The sequence below is a fragment of the Rhinolophus sinicus genome, chromosome 3, assembly GCF_057876585.1.
Source record: "Rhinolophus sinicus isolate RSI-liver-muscle chromosome 3, RSI-T2T, whole genome shotgun sequence".
Taxonomy (NCBI): domain Eukaryota; kingdom Metazoa; phylum Chordata; class Mammalia; order Chiroptera; family Rhinolophidae; genus Rhinolophus; species Rhinolophus sinicus.
In genome coordinates this window covers 37308913-37328086 of record NC_142503.1, presented here as the reverse complement: position 1 = coordinate 37328086, position 19174 = coordinate 37308913, and the positions used below count along the sequence as shown (strand labels likewise).

The 19174-nt window shown below is 38.0% G+C and overlaps 1 protein-coding gene across 10 annotated transcripts in view; it reads left to right on the top strand.

Moving 5' to 3' along the window:
• The window catches only part of PDE4D (phosphodiesterase 4D), a 1272577-nt gene that overhangs the window by 1216408 nt on the left and 36995 nt on the right, over positions 1-19174 (top strand). For 9 of the 10 annotated variants that reach the window (XM_019743390.3, XM_074328918.2, XM_019743396.3 and 6 more), the window contains one exon: positions 5844-5956. In XM_019743390.3, coding sequence (XP_019598949.2) covers positions 5844-5956 — 113 coding nt within the window. Of the gene's footprint in view, positions 1-5258; positions 5758-5843; positions 5957-19174 lie in introns of those variants that run through there. The other variant, XM_019743457.3, reaches the window with a different exon arrangement.

Here is a 19174-nt window from a genome sequence, read left to right as displayed (position 1 = left end):
TAAAATTTCATTGACTAGAAGACTGCAATTTTTAAAACCAAGAAGTCTCTACTCTCACAAGTCACATTGGGCAGTCGTTTTCTGTTCATGCCTGACATATCCTGTGAACATATGCCTGTGTAGAATTTTCATACTGAGGTTGTCTTAGATAAGAATAACCATCAGAGAAGCAAATGTTCTATAAATTATTAATTTTGTTCTACCAATAATATGGCCAAAGGTAATGGTCTCACTGACTTCAGCCTTGCCTCCTTCAATCTCATGTAGTATTACAGAGCCCTAGAATTTTACATCTACATAAAATGAGATCCCATATCACACAGTACTTTGAATCACTCAGTGGTTCCTATTCATGAAGGTTCAGTCCAAAATCCTTCCCTGCAGATGCCTGGCAAGACTTCCATGTCCAGTGTCTGTGGATTTACCTCTTTCGCACTGAGCAAGGCCTTGCTCATGGTAGTTCCTTTCTCTACATACACATGCACACATATCTTACTGAATATAGGCCCGTATGTTTGCTCATATTTTCTCTTAAAAATCCTTCTCAATCTCTTTACTTACCTCCTATTTCATTCTTTGAGACTCAGCCTTCTCCCACTCTCCCTGTGTCCCAGCCTGATTTAAATAGCCCTCTTTTATTCTGCCATGTGCTTCCTTCTTTCAGAATTCCGTCTACAGTATAGTACACTGAAGTTTGCTCTACTACTGGATCCTTGGCTAAGGGACACACTTTGAGTCATCTTGTTTTTGCAGACTTTAATAAAGTACATTGACACATAGTTGGTGCTAAATGTTTGTTGAAACACTGGGGGCACTGGAAATCACTGAAATCCAATCTTGTATTTATTTCATTTTAAAATTCTACCAGCGCCTTAGGCAGAGCATAAGTGAAAAAAAAAATGTAGATAGAAGATAAAAGGGAAAAAAAAAACCTCACAAAATTACGTACATCTTCCCTTTGGAGGTTTTTTGAAGTGCTAAGTGAAATTTTATATATTTCATAAGATTTTAAAATACTTCAAAACAAGAACTTTGATGCCAGAAATACACTTGGAAATGAGAGCAGCTTGCCACTGGCAAGCTCTGCTTAAACCTGTTACATGTACACATTGAAAGTGAATCCAACTCCTTCATGTATTTCCCATCAGATAAAATGCATGGAGGGAAAAAAGATAAGTCAGCAAAACTTAGAGCTAACCTGCACAAATCTTTACTATAATGAACTCAGGAAATGAGTACCTCAAAGCAATACATGGTGAAATAGAAGTCATTCTTCTCTAGTTCTGCTTACTTTAGACACCATCAACTCCATTCTTAGGCACAAAATGGGCATTTTGATGGGAATTAAGAGAGGAGACGCTGGAATGGGTTAGGAAGATATATAAGTATTTGTTCTTAGGAGCTGTTTAGTGGAGTGTTTTTTTTTTTGTTTGTTTGTTTGTTTGGTTGGTTGGTTTCCTTAATTTTAAGAAAAATCTAAACTGTTATAATTTATGTTTTAAGTGTAAGGAAATGGTATTCATAGTAAGCAATGCTTTTTTTTTTTTCTACCTGTTTTCTTCATTTACACCAATAGGCCTATCTAGGAATTATGACATACTTATACAGACCTTTAATCATTCAAGTGTTGGCAAAGAAACCAACATCCACACAGTTACACTTCATGTAGAGTGTGGATCCTTTTACCTCAATGGTCAACATCACTGTAAGTTGTGGGTAAGAGTAATTGGCTGAACATTTCACAAGAAAACGACCTCAACCTCTAGCTAACTGCTGCGGCTCTGAGGCAATTACTTTTTTTTCCTTCTCAAAGGGAAGCTGCTGCTTCAGCATCTTCTGGAGCCCCTGGCACCATTTCAGGCCATGTGTCAGGGGAACTCTTGATCGCATCACAACGACGGAAGCCAAGTGCTGGTCTGCAGGAATTGAGAACTGTTTGTTCACACAAGATCCTGAGCAGAACCTCGGGTGTTACATAGTTTAAGGGGGCCTTGAGGAAAACCAACTCTGCTATAGGAGGGGACTTCCAGAAGTTCAAGTTATTTCTCCATTGCTCTTCTATAGCTTTCTCCTAGCTTTTATGGAATCTATCCAAAGTTGTTGCTTGGATGCTTTTCTCCCTGGAGGTCCTTGATTGAACAATATTTTGTACAGTGAAATAGAAGTGTTCATATACTTTCAAGTAGTGCCACTGTGAATACTACTTTCGGGGGAGAAAAATATTTTATTAATGAATACATTTTGTGTTCTTGGTAAAATCCAAAATTAAACAAGCTCACTGATTGTGTCCTGCTAGCTGTAGATGACATTTATAATAGGTGTGTTGCTTCGTGTGGTGATTCAATTTCCTGTAGGATAGTTGGCAGCTCCACATTTAGGCTTTTTTAGTAGGGATGAAAAGTTCAGTTCTTCAATGTCTTAGAACATTTGGGGTTAAAATTCCTAAAACTAAGTTTAATAATGATCCTGAAAAACTGTGGTTAGCCATATTGCCTATAAACTTAGGAATTTGGAAAAAGTAGTATTAGCTCTGTGCTAATATCAACAATAATTCTTTATTTGAGCAACAGTTTTATAGAACAAACTGTTCTTTCCTTTATTGTTAGTAATTATTTTCTTACTTATTGGTAACATGTAAATGTGTTCTGGTCATTTTTTTTCCCCATTCTTCAGATTTATATAGTGCCTGCAGAAGATAGAGAACTTAAAATACCTGTACATATCACATTATGATTGCACACAAATGTTGGTTGTCCAAAATAGCTTATCTATGATTTGGACATAAAGTAGATCTTCTGAAATAAGTTGTCCCTCTCATCCCTGCACTGCCTTTTTAAAGAGCAAGTCCTGTATTTAAATGCATAATGTCTTGAAGTGTTGGAACTTTCCTGAATTACATTTCTATTACAATTACAAATTAATCACTGAAATATAATATGTGGTGTCACCTCCTGCTAGGTCCAAAACCTATATTTCTGAAAGGCTTTAAGAAGTTGGTGAAAATGGGAGGCGATTATTTACATGGGAGCTCAGACTTTGGAAGAGTTGGAGTACAGGGGAGAGGAACATGGAAAGCCAAGACTTTAGAGGTGTGGAGAGAGAATTCCTGGCTTTGGAATGTAACCAGTGACTGGAAAGATGACTGTGAAAAAGTCCTAGAACAATGCTTTTGCATCTCTAACTCACTGGATGTGCTATGGACAAATGACTCAAAATAGGTTAATTTCCTCTTCAAATTTCCTACATCCCTATTTTATACAGTAAAGGGATGAAAAATCAAAAGCAAAACAAAATCATATAGTAGATGTGCTACCATCACAACTAGGTAAGGTTATGGAAGATATTAAGTACGTTGAAAATGTGTTATGGTGATAGGCTTAATTATTTTTTTATGATCTTAAGGCTATGGAATTACAAGGGCCTTTCTACATCATGTTCCTGTGTAATGTTTCAATTTTTGTAACAAGCATGTCATATTTTTATATTCTTATAATCAGGGAAAAGGCTATAGAGATAAAATATTTTATAGTTAGTATTTAAAATTATCTTTGAGGTTGTTCCTTTGGTTACGGAAAAAAAACTCCAGTCATAACACTTTATAACTCACTTGGCAAGGTTTAAGCAGTTGTTTGTTCACCTCAACTATATATTTACAGAGATTGGTGCAGGAAAAAAAAAAAAATATATATATATATATATATATATATATATATATATATGAATGAAAGAAGCAAATTTTAACCTAGAGTTCTCAAAATGAGTAGCAACAGTTCAAGAATCCTTGCTAGTAATGAGCCACGTGGCACATGTAACAAATACTTTGAAAGTTATTCTAACTTTACAAATTGTGCATAAAAACTTATCTGGAAAATCCCAGGTATTCAGTCCGTGAAATTCTTTGTTGTGCCACTGATCATTCATGGAGCCTAAATTTCAAGGGCAGAATTTCTCCTCTAGTACCTGTAGATTCCAAGACAAAGAAAAGTGATCTCAGTAACTTCATGTAAGCTCTTCAGTGCGTCCTTTCTAATTGAAAATAACAAAAGTTTTAAAAGATACACTCTTGGGAGTTTTGATTTTTTTTTTTCCTCCCCTCTGAGAGGTTGGATTATCTGCATGCTAATGTAGTGAAGTTCTTCTCCCCAATTGATCTGTTCTTGGAGCACACCTGTGGTCTCCAGGGTCAGCTTTTGTAAATAGAACCAGCTTTCATAGGAAGTCTTTAGATATGGTCTTTTCATTTTCTCACGTTTGTAGTTTATTCTGCACGTGGTGTATAGAAACACCCTTCCAGACTTTTTCCCTTGGCATCACAAGACCATCCTGGTCTCTGATTTGCAATTCCACAGACGCCTGGAGCATGGAGCATTTACGAGTATGCGGGATATAGGTAAATTGTCCATATCCTGTGGTGCATTGACATTGCTGTTCCTTTAAGATATCTCTTAGGCAATTCTGAATGTGAAATTACAGCATAGTTTCACATCTGTGAATTCCAAAGCGTTACGACCCTCAACATTGCATGTTTTGTTTGCTTGTTTATGTCCGCCCCAAAATTTAGAGTCTGGTACTTAGCAGGAACTGGGCTAGGTACTGAAAGAGTCTGGTCTTAATAGAAATGCTTTTATCCCCACAACCACTTTATCCTCTTGAAGTAGGTAAATCTTAAACCCTCAGAAAGGAAGCCTCAAAAACCCTAAAACCCAAACCCTCAGAAACGGTTGCGCGGGATCTAAATAACCTTGTTTGTGTTGCCCGTCCTGATCTCCCGCGAAACCTCCCAGAAAGCAGCTGGTGGTGGAGACGACTAGGTTTTGGCCATGGGGTGACCGGGATGCGCAGCGGCTCCGCGGGGCGCTCAGGGACCCCGCGGGGCAGGTGCGCGGCCGCGCTTGCGCGCCAGGTCCCGCCTGAGCCCCGCGGCCCGCGCGACCCCGGGCGGCGGGCAGGCGGCAGAGCTCCACGCCGGGTTTTCCGCCGCTCCCCTCGCACAGACCAGCCGCAGCCCCACAGTCACTCTCGCTCGCGCCCGCGCCTGTCCGGCTCCGCTTCAAAGCGAGCGGTGCTGGGTGCGCGGAGTGAAGCCACCGCGAGGCGGCGGACCGGCCGGGACAGAGGCTGCGGGGACAGACGGGGCGCGGGGGTGGGGGGGCGGGCAGGCTTTGACAATTCGGAATCTTTTTGTAATAAAGGCATTGAGGAGGGGCCAGGCGCGCCGAGGGCCGAGAGGGGCGTGAGGGGGAGTGTTCCCGGAAAGCTGCGGCGATGGAGACGCGCTGCGCCCGCCGCCCGAGGAGTTGAGAAAGAAAACAGGAAACGTGGTGGCCGCACACCCGGCCGCAGCTGATTCATTCGCTTTGAGTCGAAGTCTGGCAGGCGGGGCGGGCACGAGGAGGACGCGGCTGGGGCTGGCCACCGGGGAGATCCGACCATGGACCAGACGCTCCCTCCGCGGGGCGGGCACCGAGGCGCACGCGCCACCCCCTTCGCCATCCTCAAGGACTAGAACTCTTGGCCCGCAGCACCGTTTCACAGTCGCGTCGTGGCTTTTTTGTCCCTGTCTCCGTATCAAAGTTGGCTTGCTGCACTTTGCGCGCCCTCCCTGGACACTGAACTGAGACGCCAAGCTGGAGAAACCGTGCTTTTCCGAGGCCGGCTGCCCCGCGAGCAGAGCCTCGGCCCCCCTCTTGGTGCCTGGCTCGGCAATATGAAGGAGCAGCCCTCATGTGCGGGCACCGGGCATCCGAGCATGGCGGGGTATGGCAGGATGGTCCCCTTTGAACTCGCTGGCGGCCTCGTGAAACGCTTGAGAACTCAGTCCCCCTTTCCCTATCTCTTCGCAGAGGAGGCCTACCAGAAACTGGCCAGCGAGACCCTGGAGGAGCTGGACTGGTGTCTGGACCAGCTAGAGACCCTGCAGACCAGGCACTCCGTCAGTGAGATGGCCTCCAACAAGGTAAGCCCCAGCTCTGCTCTCACTGAGGCCCCCAAACTGCTGATTCCCACCCTCCAAAAGCCACCAGTCCCTGTGGCCCGGAGAAATACAGAGATGTATCACACTGCATATTGGCGGTTCTGCTCCCTCTGAGGAAGGTTCTGATTCTGTGTCTTCCTCACTCTTCCATTCACTCTAGATAAAGTAAACATTTTGCAAAAGCAACTTTGGCATAGTTTGATTGCAGTACCCCCAGGATAGAGTGCGTGTCTTCTATGAGGGGGTGGGAGACTCGTAAGTGACACTGTGCCCTTGCAGCAGAAACCCAGTCGGTTCCATTGGCATCGCGTGTTTAAGGCTATTCTTGGGATTCCCAGTTGGAAATAAGAGTTGCTGGAGGTCAATGCAATCTCTTGGATGACACCACGTATAGCCCTTAAACTGAACTTGGAACCTTAACCCCATTTATCTAGGTGTCAGGGTACCCTGTAAAAACTCAGCCTTTATATTTTTACTTGGCCACAGGGAACATCAGCCAAGTTAGAAAATTCATTGTAATGTTTACCTTTGTTTCTTTGAATCTTGGAGAAAAAGTCCAGTTTTCTAAAGTCATTTAGTTACAGTGATGCTTCAATGGGACATTTGTCCCAAAGTGCTGGTCTTGGTGGTTAATGGAGTTTGGGGGGCTGAGAAGTAACCTTCAGCCTGACACAATCTTACAGCAAGGTAGAGTGTTGTCTGTTCTGGTGTATTTTTTGGAATTCCTATTTTTTGTCTCTAGTTGTGTACGGAAATAATTGGGGTTATGTATGCATTTTATGACTATTGGCTGAGGGAATAGGAAAAGGAGGCATGCACAGGCTGGATGCAAATGGCTGAGGGATTCAGCCAGTAAGGACTGGTAACTTTGTGTGACTAGTAACAGTTGCCTCTTAAAGACATTTAATTTTTGGCTACCTATTTACAAAGTCAGGAAGGTAATACATTTTACTGTTTATGTGCACCTATTTTTCAATGTGTGGTGCTTTTTTCCCCCCCTTTGCTTACTGTACTTTTATCTTACTTGGTTTTTTCCACCCAGTTTTAAAAATTATCATAGCATGTCAGCCACTTCTCGTATTTGTTAACAGTGCTTGTATAAACGGTATTGTTTTTAAGTGAAATGTCACCTTCAAATAAAATAAAAGAGACTTTCCAGTCGTTGTCTGCTGACACTAACCTACCCGTAAGTACACTGACCTACCCATATGCACACCGGTGATTAAATATGAACTTTTTTCTTTCTGTTTTTTGTTTTGTTTTGTTTTTTTGTCATTTGGGCCTCATTTCTAAATTTGCTATAGATCTTCATTACAATGATTGATTACTGCTCTCCTACTCCCTGCTGTGGCATTAGGTACCATTGTTCTTATCTGTCTAACAAATTCTTATTTAATTGATTAATTTTATAAAATACAAATCATTCTTTCATAATTTGATTCATAATAGCGGTAGATCTTTAGACGTATCTCCAGTGTCCTACATGCTGAATGGGACCATTCTGTAGGGGGCCTCAGTTCTTAATTCTCTTCCCTGGGTAATTCTGTGTAGTAAAAGGAAGAGCAGAATCTGAAGGCACTTAATGAGATGTGCAAGCATTTGCTTATGTTTTCACGATGATGTGACTATACTTTTTCGGCCATATGAACCTGAGCAGCTGCACTTTCCCCTCAAGTCCATATTTTTAATGACGAGATCTGTCTTTTAATTTAAAAATTAAAATGAAATCTAATATTGTATTATAAATGACAACTGTCGAGTAAAGTAATTTATCTGCATTTTAAAATAAAATGTAAAACTTCAGCTGGTCACAATAATTGCTCAAAATGATTCCTTTCTTTTAAAGACGGGTTTTTCTGTTTGTTTGTTTTTTGTTTTGTTTTTCTGAATCTTCATTGTGAAGTCCCCTAAATTAGACTTGGAGTTAATTCACAGGTTTAGTATGGGTGGTGGTTTTATTTGGTTGAAGTGAAATCTGGGTTAAGTGAGAAAAGACTTTTTCAGAATGTAGTCATTCTAGCAGTGTTTTTATGTCTTGTGGTTGAAAGATTACTGACAGGACACTTATTTTTAACATTAAAAAAATTTAACTCCACTGAAGCTGTTGCTTAAACTTTTAATGTCTAAGCCATTCATTTCTTTTGTTTTAACCCATGCATTTCTGAGTGCTAAGCTCATGTGACTTTTTATAGATGAAAAAGGATTAGCATAAAAGGAAAAAAAAAAAAAAAGCTCTTGGTAAAGGTTGTAAAGTGACCCTTCTGCTTGATAACAAGGGCATGGAATAAGTCACATCCACATGAGCTGTAAACTGAGTTGCAGCAGCTGATCTGAAGGTCCAGTGAGTGAACCTAAGTCTAAACTGGAATTGTGACAGCTTGCATCACATGTCCACTAGGTTGTTTCGTATCTCTTGAGCATGAATGAATAAGTCTGAAACATACCCTTTTTGGTTATTTGTTTTATTACCATTCGTTCTTTTTATAGTTACTTTTTCAATGTTTTCAAGTTATTTGCTTTTTCCTTTGAAAAGTCATGACATTTTTCTGTTTTCTTCCCTCTTGAGGTTTTTTTTTTTTTTTTTAATTTACTAGATTAAAATAACAATTAAAATACTAGTAAGAGATCAGGATTTATAAGTGATAATATAGAAAACTATATAATCACTATATCGCTATAATCACTATATTTTTATAGTAATTATTAGTGATTATTATGGAGATAGCTTTGGGTGTTAGGAAGCAGGAAATTGATTTCTTAAACCCATTTAACAAATTGGGTTAACAGATTCTTCATGTTTTAAAAAATCTTAATGAAAAGAATCTAAATTATTAGCAGTTTTTAAAAGATGCTTTAGAAGCTTCTAGCTATATTTCCTGATTGGTACTGTAATGTGCATAATGCTTATTGATGGTATTGAGACTGGAAAATTATTGAATTCTTGGCCAAGGCCAGAGTTGGCTGTAATACATGTCGGATGCTTGTACCAAGTAGGGTAAGAGGCTCCAGATGGCATTTAATTTGAGTGTTTAAATCTACAGCATTCACCCTCATAAGCACATTAATCTGCCTGAGATTTGTACAGATTTCCCGTGGAACCTCATTGAGGTTGAGGGAGGTTTTGGTGAGGTCTCAAAGCCTTTGGAGGCAGACAGACCTGGAAGTTGAATCATGATTTTGTTCTCGCTAACTGAGTTAAGTTAGAGAAATGACAAACATTTTAAGCTTTAATTTCCTTAGCATAAGATAGACACAATAATATCCATTTTGAAAGGTCAATGTAGGAGTTTGAAAGAGTATGTATAAAACAAGTAGCTAATAAATAGTGTCTGACAATATAGTAGGCACTGTACCTGTTATTGGTATTATTATTTGAGATTTAGGTCAAACTTCATTGGTTTCTTACTTGGCTAAAAATATGTTTTTGTTGTTGTTGTGTTTTACTATTCAGTTGTAATTTATGCTTGACATTTTAAGTTTCATGGATTTTAGTAACACTATTATTAAATAAGTATCTTTAATGCACATTTTTATATAAAAAAATCCTATATTTACACTTTTTGGTATAATATAGACATAAACATTTTGAAGTTCTAATGAGAATTTTAGTCTTTTCTTAAATTCCAGTTACAGAATTCCAGACAGAAGAGCCAAATACTTTTTGTCTTACTCTGAAACGGAAAACACAGCCCTTACTAATTTTTAGGACATGTAAAGCACAATGTGAGATTGGTGAGCACATGTCCATCCGTCTATACAGATTTTGCAAAGTTAAAATACCTTTTAGATGTTTTTAATGCAGAGTAGTTTCACAGTGTTTTTGGTTACCTTCTCTCATGGGAAGTCAATTGAGGATTCAGGGAGGGCAGGCCAGGAGCCCAAACCTCCTGGTTTTCAAGGATTATGATATGGAACCCTATAACTTTATCTACTTGTGACCTAATAATACCTGTGTCAGCAGGCCTTCAGGGTAAGTGCAGTAATGTTTGAAGGAGAAAACAAAATCATTTTGATTTCCCCTCAAAATATACCACTATAAAAATGTATTTGGTTTCTCCTTTTTAATTTTGGGGCAGTTCCTTGGCTTAGCATTGCTGGAAAACTACCGTGCTTCAAGCTGAAAGTCTGTCTTGACGTTAGGATTCAAGCATCCTTCTAAAAGACTTTTTAAGGTTTTTCTTTAGTTCATTCCAGATGTGTGTAGGCCAGCTTTGCAAATGTTATCATTACTTCTTTACGGAATTTATTTTGTTTGTTTCTTCCTCCCCCCCCCCCCCCCCCCGAAATATCTCTATCATGTTTCTGTTGCCTATAAATTAAATTGCTTTTCTGGGGTGCTTTTTCTTAGTGTTTTCATTGTCTGCTCCCCCTGCTGCTTTTTAATAGTCAGTGCATACATAACATATACTAGAGCTTTCTGTGACTGTTGATACATTTTCTTCTGGGCAAGAAGGGTACTGGAATGAATATAGAATGCTCATTCATAGAAGTGGCTAAATCTTAAAATATTTCAGCATTACACGAGTATAACTCTCAGAACAGAAGTAAGTGTTTAACTTTTGCTAAGAAGGAAGCTGAAGTTAGTTGGAAGAGGCTTTTTAATTTTTAATTTTATGGAGAACAAATAGTAACAGTCATTTTCTACATTAAAATATTAAAATGTATTGACATAGTCATAAAAGAATTGTTAAAAATTAATCAACATGCCTGAAGAAAAACTTTAAATTTTAAAAGATCTCTTCTATAACTACAGAAACTCAACTTACTGATGTTTTGAGTTTGCTATCTGCTTTTTCATCCACTTAATGAAGATTTGGCAAAGATTTATGTAGTTTACATATAGTGCCATAATGACTATGAAGGATTGGGAATGCTTGTGTTTATTATCAATGTTAGAAAAAAATATTTACTTTTATTTTAAGTAATAATAGAAAGAGGAAACCCCTTTTAACAGAAATTTTTATGTTTCATTGAATAGTAAAGCCTTAACTTTAATAAAACACTAAGGATTAAAATAAATTTTAATTTGTCTCTATTATCATCAACTCAGTGCCTGTATCAATATTTAGTGGTAGTAAACTTAAATATCCCTAACATTTAGTTATCAAAAATTTCTAATTTTTGTGATTCAATAAATTAGTTAATACCAGAGAAATTGCTTTCAGTTAATACATTTTAATTGAATTATAGGATATTGATAACTTCTTTCTCAGAACATTATGAACTGTCTGTTTTTATTTTTTTAATTTCAAAACACAAGCCTTGGCCAACATATAATACTTTTCCCGATGTTGTGGATGGATTAAACAAACTTTTCTTTCCCAAATAGCAAGGATTATAGATAATGCGTTTGTTCAATTTAAGATTTCTGATAGTCACATAGATTGTAGCTATTACTTAAGATACACCACATACATGGTGGGTGTGAAATGCTGTAAATGTCATGATTTTCAGTTAATCCATAAAATATGTAGAATCTGATCTTCTCCTTTTCAGAAAGAGACCACCCCTTTCAAACTGCAAATAGCTGGGGCTTGTTTAGTGATGGCATGGCCCTGCCAGGGCTCTGGTGCTGTACCTGGCTACTTTTTGTGGTCATTTAATTGGCACTATGAGTCTGAGATCTTTCTAAGAAACAAAGAGATGTGTAGCCCTTTATTTTAATATTCGCAGTAGTTTTATAAGACATTTTATTACTATGAAGGCATTTTCTTTTATTCACTATAGCAGGGTTACAGGGGGTGAGCTTAAACCACAAACTCTGCTGTGTTCATTAGGAAATTAGTTAAATTGGATTACCAATTTCAGTGATAATAGTTTGTTGTCCTTTACACTTAGAGAATACTTTATCTTTACTAAAGTATTTTTCTTTGTTAGTGTTTACTATTCTGGGCTTTTTGTTATTGTTTTGCTATTCATGGTGTACTTTGATGAGCATGAATGGTATTTACTCCCTGGTCTGGCGTGGACACCAGTGATGCCTGCGGCAGCTTTGTAGAGTGGAAAGAACGTAGATGTTTTTTTGTCAGGTGAACTTGGTTTCATATTCCAGCCCTGCTGCTTCCTACCTAATATTTTGGGCAATGTGCCTCACTTCTCTGAATTTCAGTTTCTTCCTTTATAAATGGGGATAATAAACGGGGAAAATAAAATCAAAAGGTTGTTCAGAGCATTAGATATAATATATGCAAACCTCAGTTTGATGCATGGCATATATTGTGTGCTCAAATGAATTATAACCCAAAGTATAAAATAAATATCCAGGAGTTCATGCTTATGTAAATAAATACTTTATTGAATAAATAATTAAATGGGGGAGAACAGACAAATTTGTGCAGAAGAATTCCAAATAATTTATGCAGATACTCCACCCTCAAGTAGGGAAGGCATAAAACTACCCACTCCTTAGGTGTGGGCTGTGCATATTAACTTCCAAAAAGCACAATAAGGAAATAGAGCACCTCTCCAGTGGGGAAACCTGACAAACGCACACTGTCTCAGCCAGGTAATCAATGTAACATCAACAGTGGTAAGTCATGTAGTCATGTACCCTTGATATGATCTGATGAAAACAGTATTTGACATCTATGGTCTTCCTACCCAAAACATATAACCCCACTCTTATCATAACAAAAACATCAGATAATTCCTAGTTGAGGGATATTCTACAAAATATCTGCCCAGTACTCCTCAAAACTGTCCAAGTCATCAAAAACAAGGAAAGTCTGAGAAACCGTCACAGCCAAAAGGAGCCTAAGGAAACATGACAACTAAATGTAATGAAGTATTCTGGATGGGATCCTGAGACAGATAAAGAATGTTAGGTGAAAAATAAGGAAATCTGAATAAAGTATAAGCTTTAATTAATAATAATGTATCAATATTGGTTCAATAATGGTGACAAATGTGCCCTGAAAATGAAAGATATAAATAACAGAGGAAGCTGGGTGTGGGGCACATGGGAACTTTTTGTACCTCACAATTTTTTTGTAACTCTAAAATAAAAGTTTATTAAACAAATCTTAACCACCCTTTAGGACCTAACTGGAATTTTCCCTCCTCTATGAAGACTTTTCTGTTCTGTTCTCTCCCAAATCTCCCACCCCAGCCTCTCCTTATTTGGTGTAATGTCTTTGTCCTTTGACCTTCCACAGGACTTTATTTATAGTTCTTTTAACTCTTAGTACAATATTTATTTCTTTGTCTTATTCTTATTACCTTGTACATTAGCTCATGAGTCTTATTTCTCCAGCCTCCATAGCATTAGACACACGGCCTTGTAGAGTAGGTGCTCAATAAATATTGGATGAATTGTGTGAATGGAATTGTGGTGATCCTTGAAATGCAGCTCTAAATGTTTCTGCTCTTAGTGCTGTAGGAATCATTACTGATCAATCCTAGGAACTAAGTTTATTTTTACTTAAGAGGGCTTAGAAGATCAAAGTTCTTCCTCTATGGGTAATGATTTCAGATTTACTGTTTGTCAGACCTTTTACAACAAAGTTACAGAATATTTGGTTAAAGAATTGAAGAAATGTATCCTAATTTTTCTGTCTAATGTCATTTGAGTGGAAGTAATATAAATTAATAAAATGAAATATCTCTTCCCGCCTACCACTTAGTTCTTTGGTAGTTTTGGTAAGTATTTAGCATGATCAATATTTCAAAGCATCGTTGTAATTGTTATCCATTATTCATCTCAGATTCAAGCCTTATGCGTGAGAGCTAACAGAGGATCACTTGTCTGACTCATCCAGTCCGAGTTAGAAAATGAGGCCTGAAACTTGTTCAGGTTCACCTATGTAGTTAGAAATCTCCTGACTACTTACTTAGTTTACCTTCTAGAGTGTCTCTGCATCATTTTGGGCCATCTATGTAGCCTTTATCTCAACTCATATTCGTAAATCGTGGGTAGGAGAGGCACTTTTTTTCTTTGTGTAAATAGAATTCAAACCGTGTTTCTGATAAGCAGATGGATTCAATAACTGTTCAAATACATAAACAGCGAATTTTCTACCATGCACTGGAAGTATTGATGAAGCCTTCTATGTGGTTGATAGCCCCAAACTAGTGAGTGTCAATGTATCATTTTGTATTTTGTCACATAAATAAGTACCATATGCATGATGTCCATTAATGTAAATGCCATTTGTCACCTTGGGTTGGTAGACTTAGAGTCTCCAATATAGTTGATGCCTTGCAAGAAAGGTGCTTTTCTTTTGCTGATAAGAATCCTGATCATTTCCCATTTAAGAATCTCATTTCTGCTTATAGAAACTCATCTGTCAAAAAGTTTATGCTCAGATTAGTCTAATTTTATTTAACTTAAAATTGTTTGCAGTACAAAGACAAAAACCATACAGGTCATGTTGATGGCCTTAAACTGTTCCCTCTCCTCTGTACCTATTCAGCAATAACATTCTTATTATAGGTTTGTTCCGACTGAAAATGACGTATCTGAATACTTGCCCTGCTAGCCTGGGAAGAAAGGATGTGTTTGTTGGCATTTGCCTGTTAGGGAGTATTCTGTGCATCTTTACCCAAGGCATGCTTGGGTTCCCGTCAGCATCTGTGGTCTGTAGCACTGTAATCGCTATAGTGGCAGCCTCTGGTTTTTATTACTGGCAAGGAGTGTGCTGTGCAAACATAGGCACCATAATAGGAAACACCTCAGCCTGTCATAAACAGGCCTGCAAAGTAGAAAGCACAGGCCTGACAGGGATGTGTCCATAGCAACCAGGCCAAGATGACGCTGCCATCCTGGAGTAAGTGCAGGCTGATATCTGTCGCCTTCTTTCAGAATATGACTGGCTGACTTAAGGCTGCTTTCTGTTGTTGGTATAGCAGTGTTTTGGTTGCTTTGTTTCCGTTTTAGATCTAAATGGGAATAAAGACATCTTCACTAATACTTCGCAAAATATTTTGAAAGGGTATATCAAAATGTTTTCCTTTTGTTACTCTCCTTTAGTTCTACCTGATCATTCTAAGCCTAATGGTAGGAAGCAAGAACAGACATTTCATTACAGTGGAAAATTATTATTTTTTTAATTATACAAAAATCAAATTAGTGCATGTCTATTTAAAGAATTATAAATTATGCTGAATTATACAGAATTACAAAGAAAAGAGCATTTTTTAGTGAGGTGACTTTCTGTTATTTATGCCTTTTCATCAAGTTCAAGTTTTAGAAAAAGAGTGCATTCTTTGACCAAGAAAGGTTCTGTTTTATATTTCCTAGTTTGTTGTTTTTTTCAGCTTCCCTCCCCCCAAAAAATTAAAATATAACTGCAACTTTAATAATGATGGACATTGTCACAAGTATTTAGGAAGAGAATAAATTTCAAATTTGGAAAGGCTTAACTGTTTTTAATAAAGAGAGAGAATGCTTTTGTGGGTGCTTTAAATATATATATATATATATATATATATATATGTATCATTTCATTATTTACAAGGAAGCCTTATTTCACAAAAGAGTTTAAAGACTGTGAAGGATGAAAAAAGTTATAATTCTATTAAAAGAGTACATGGAAATTAAGATAAATTTAGGAGAACTAAAGTCTTGAATGTTTTGTGTGTTTCTGATCATTTATAGATTTAGGTGCCAAGTGGATATTTGCTAACTTGCCCTTTGCCTTTTTTTAGTAAACACTGATCCTGTTCTATTTTTTTTATTTTAAATATTTCAAGTCAGTTTCAGCAATAGGCTCTGATGACAATGAAACTATTTATCATCTTTGGTATAAATTTTGATTTTCTGTTGTTTGTTTTCTTAATCTTATGTTTTCAGTATGGTATCTTAGATCTCCGTAAGGGGTAAGTGATAGTTGGGTTTCAAGAAACCAAAGGGATGTTTTACTAGAAATATAATCATTTGGTTAATATATACCAGGAAAGATTAGATTACGGGAAGATACTCTTTGGCCTAAATTTTTATATATAATGTTAACAAGTTTTTATATATAACATTAACAAATAATAAAATGACAAAAGGATACATAGTAGAAGAGACAAAAAAAGACAAAAACTTGAATGATTACAGACTATATAATCAGTCTCAATATGAAAGGAACTTGTTTTCTCAAAAGCAGAATTCAGTGGAAAAATTACGTGTTGCCTTAGTGTTATTTTCAAGCATGTTAATATTATCCGTGTGGTACGTATGATCAATCTTTGACAACAGGTCAGGAAGCACCAGGATGTATCTTACTTTTTAATGTAAGGCATGATCCGCATGCTTTCCCATACCTCAAACCTTCAATTTCCAACTTGGTCCCAGAAACAGTACACTACGTGCCCGTGCCAAAACACTTTGTTCCATTTTTAAAGGTGAAAAACTGATGCTCAGTTAAACTTGTCCAAGAGCCATATGCTTCCTAAATCCTGTAGAGATAATTATTTTTCTGAATGAAGCATCTGGAAGGAGGACAGGAGATAGAAAAACAGAGTGTGTTCTCAGTCTGAATTTTCAAAATATGGTCTAATACATTTTTAATTTATTCAATGAGCACTAGATTCCAAACTTGGAAGAGCAATTTCAGCAAAATATAGTTCCTCAAGGGGAGTCCTCTGTTGCAGCTTATTCTACCTTCCTCGTTCTCTGTGTCTCTTTGGGATGGAAGTAGAAAGGACCTATCTCCTAGCTCCTAGGAAGAGTGTGATGGTGAGACAGCATGTTAGGTTGGGAATCAACTTAACAGGCAGGTAGTTAACAGGGTATAGATTTAAACTAAGGAGTAATGGGGTCAGTGGGATGAGAAGACGGATGGACTAAAACAGAGCTGAGATTCCAAGTTGACGGGATTTGAGGGGTGGGTGGGTAGAATTGGATGGGATAAAGCTTGATTGATAGTGGGGAGGGCTGAGACAGATATGAAAGGCATAGGATAAATTCAGGGAAGGTGTAAGCAGGTGTCAGAATTTTTCAAAAGGCCTATGACTGTGGAATTGCCTTGGAGGTCTGTGGATAGGAGAAATGAAGATTGAAGGAAGGAAAGGTAGAGAGAAAGACATATTAGACAGTGAGATAAGGAAAGGGAGGTGTGGTAAAGGCAGCCTGTCTGACTGGGCTGACCTAGAATCAGGGCTGTCCTTGGCTGGAGGCAAACTGACCAGTTTGTGGTCCCGCCCCCTTTCTACTTCAGGGGTCATATGGTGATATCTGGTTGGAATGAACCTCTGGGACAGCCTTGAAGAAAAAAAGAAATCCCCTGGTCAGTGTGAAGGTGCGAATATTTAAGGGAGGACAGTCAGCTGTGGGGATGAGGGAGGTGGGGATATCTGACTGGAGAGAGGAGATTTATAGACAGAGTATATTTCATGAGTCTCAAGTCTTTTTTAGCACCAATAGCTGGCATCACCTCCTTCACCTGTTGCCTCCTTGAGTCATGGCCCAGTAGCAGCATGGGTGGGTTGTCATATCCAACTGCTGGGCCATCCCCTAAGGGACCTATTGCCCGGGAGTGAGAACATGGGGCAGCAAGGTTTAAGTTCTGGGTGAAGAGAGACTGTCAAAATAAGTATGAGTTGATTCAAAGTGGAACAGAATAGCAAATGGCAGGCAAATGTGAACCTTTATCTTGATTCTCCTTTAAATCTTCTAAATTCCAATGAGCTTAACAATTCCTCCTCTGGATCTAAATCCATTCCACACTAGAGTTGTGACCTTGGATAATTAAATTGCCTCAACTTCTCTGAGCCTCTGTTTTCTCTGTAATTCAGAACTAACAAAATCTATCTCAAATGATTGTTATGAGAATTAAATGAAAACTTATGTCAAGTGCATAGCGTGGTGTACATACATAATAGGTACTGTGGCCTTTATTTATTAGCGATGGGTATTGGAACTATATTTAAACTTAAAAGGTGAACTTTATATAGTGCCATATAGGTAACCCAATGCAACTGGAACTTGAATCAACAGGCCTGGACGACAGAGCCCACAGAGCGTGCCTTTGAAATCCTGATACCCAGTCATGGTGATTTATGGGACCTCACTAGCTTGCATATGTGATGGCCCACTGAGTTTGTTTACTTTAGTTTTAGCTCGGTTACCTAGCACTCTATGGTAGCATATTTTTATTTACACTCTCACGGACTGTTTAATTATGATTACTTTGAAATAATATATATGAAGATGGACACAAAAAGAAATGTACTAGGGTTGTGAGGGTCTCATGTAGCTCTTCATTCCACTTTATCTAAAAATTGGTGCATTGCTTACCTGGATGACCTCCAAGACCCCTCCAAATGATTTTTGTAATTCTGTGTAAGATTAAGGTTGTGATTATTAGCCAAGTGTCAAAGAACAATATCAAGTTTACTAGGTGTCTCTTCGTGGGGAAAGTAAGAACAAGAACCAAAAGTAAACCCTTTTACCCGTGTACAGATTTAAAATGACAGTCCATCTGAGAAAGAGGAATAGATGAAATGACCTTGAACCTAGTTCCAATAAATGATGTGGTTGATCTTAGTCATGGGTCTGACACTAGCCATAGCCAGAGGGAGAAGAAATTCCCTAGCAGTGTAGCTGTATAAGAGCTAAAAATGAGTCACTGAGTAGGTGATTGATCCCATTCCATTTTGCACTTGCTGTCACCCACTTTTCAGAGAAATCAAATTTTTTTATGCTTAATAAAAGTTGGTTTTTTTGGTTTTAATCCCAAAAGTCCTTAGAGATGAAAGAAAATTGTGAGATCAACCTATTCACCTACTTCCTTTTATAGATGAGTAAGAAGGCACGGGAAAGGTAAAGTGACCTAGAACAAAATAGTCCCGTGTTACTTTTGTCAAGGCTTTTATCTTGTGGCAAATAAAATTGTTTTGTCACTAGACATGACCCTGATTTCAGTCTTTTATTGACATCATCACTTTTGAATGAAATTTTTAGTCTGGTATTTCTTTATTATTTGTATTTATTTGGTCCTTGACCATTTTCCAGACCAAGTACCGTTTTCATGTAAGAAATCTATCATTAGGAGGTTTTTTGTTGTTGTTTTGTGCTTCAGATAACCACAGTCCAGTATTTAGGCTTTCACTAAGGGATTTTTGGTTTTGTCTGATTATTTTAGAACACGTATTTCTGCTCCAAAGGTTTTGATAGACAAGATGAGATGTTTTTATATGTGTGTTTTTATTCAAACACATAGATAGGTAGATGGATGGATGGATGGACGGACGGACGGACAGACAGACATAAGA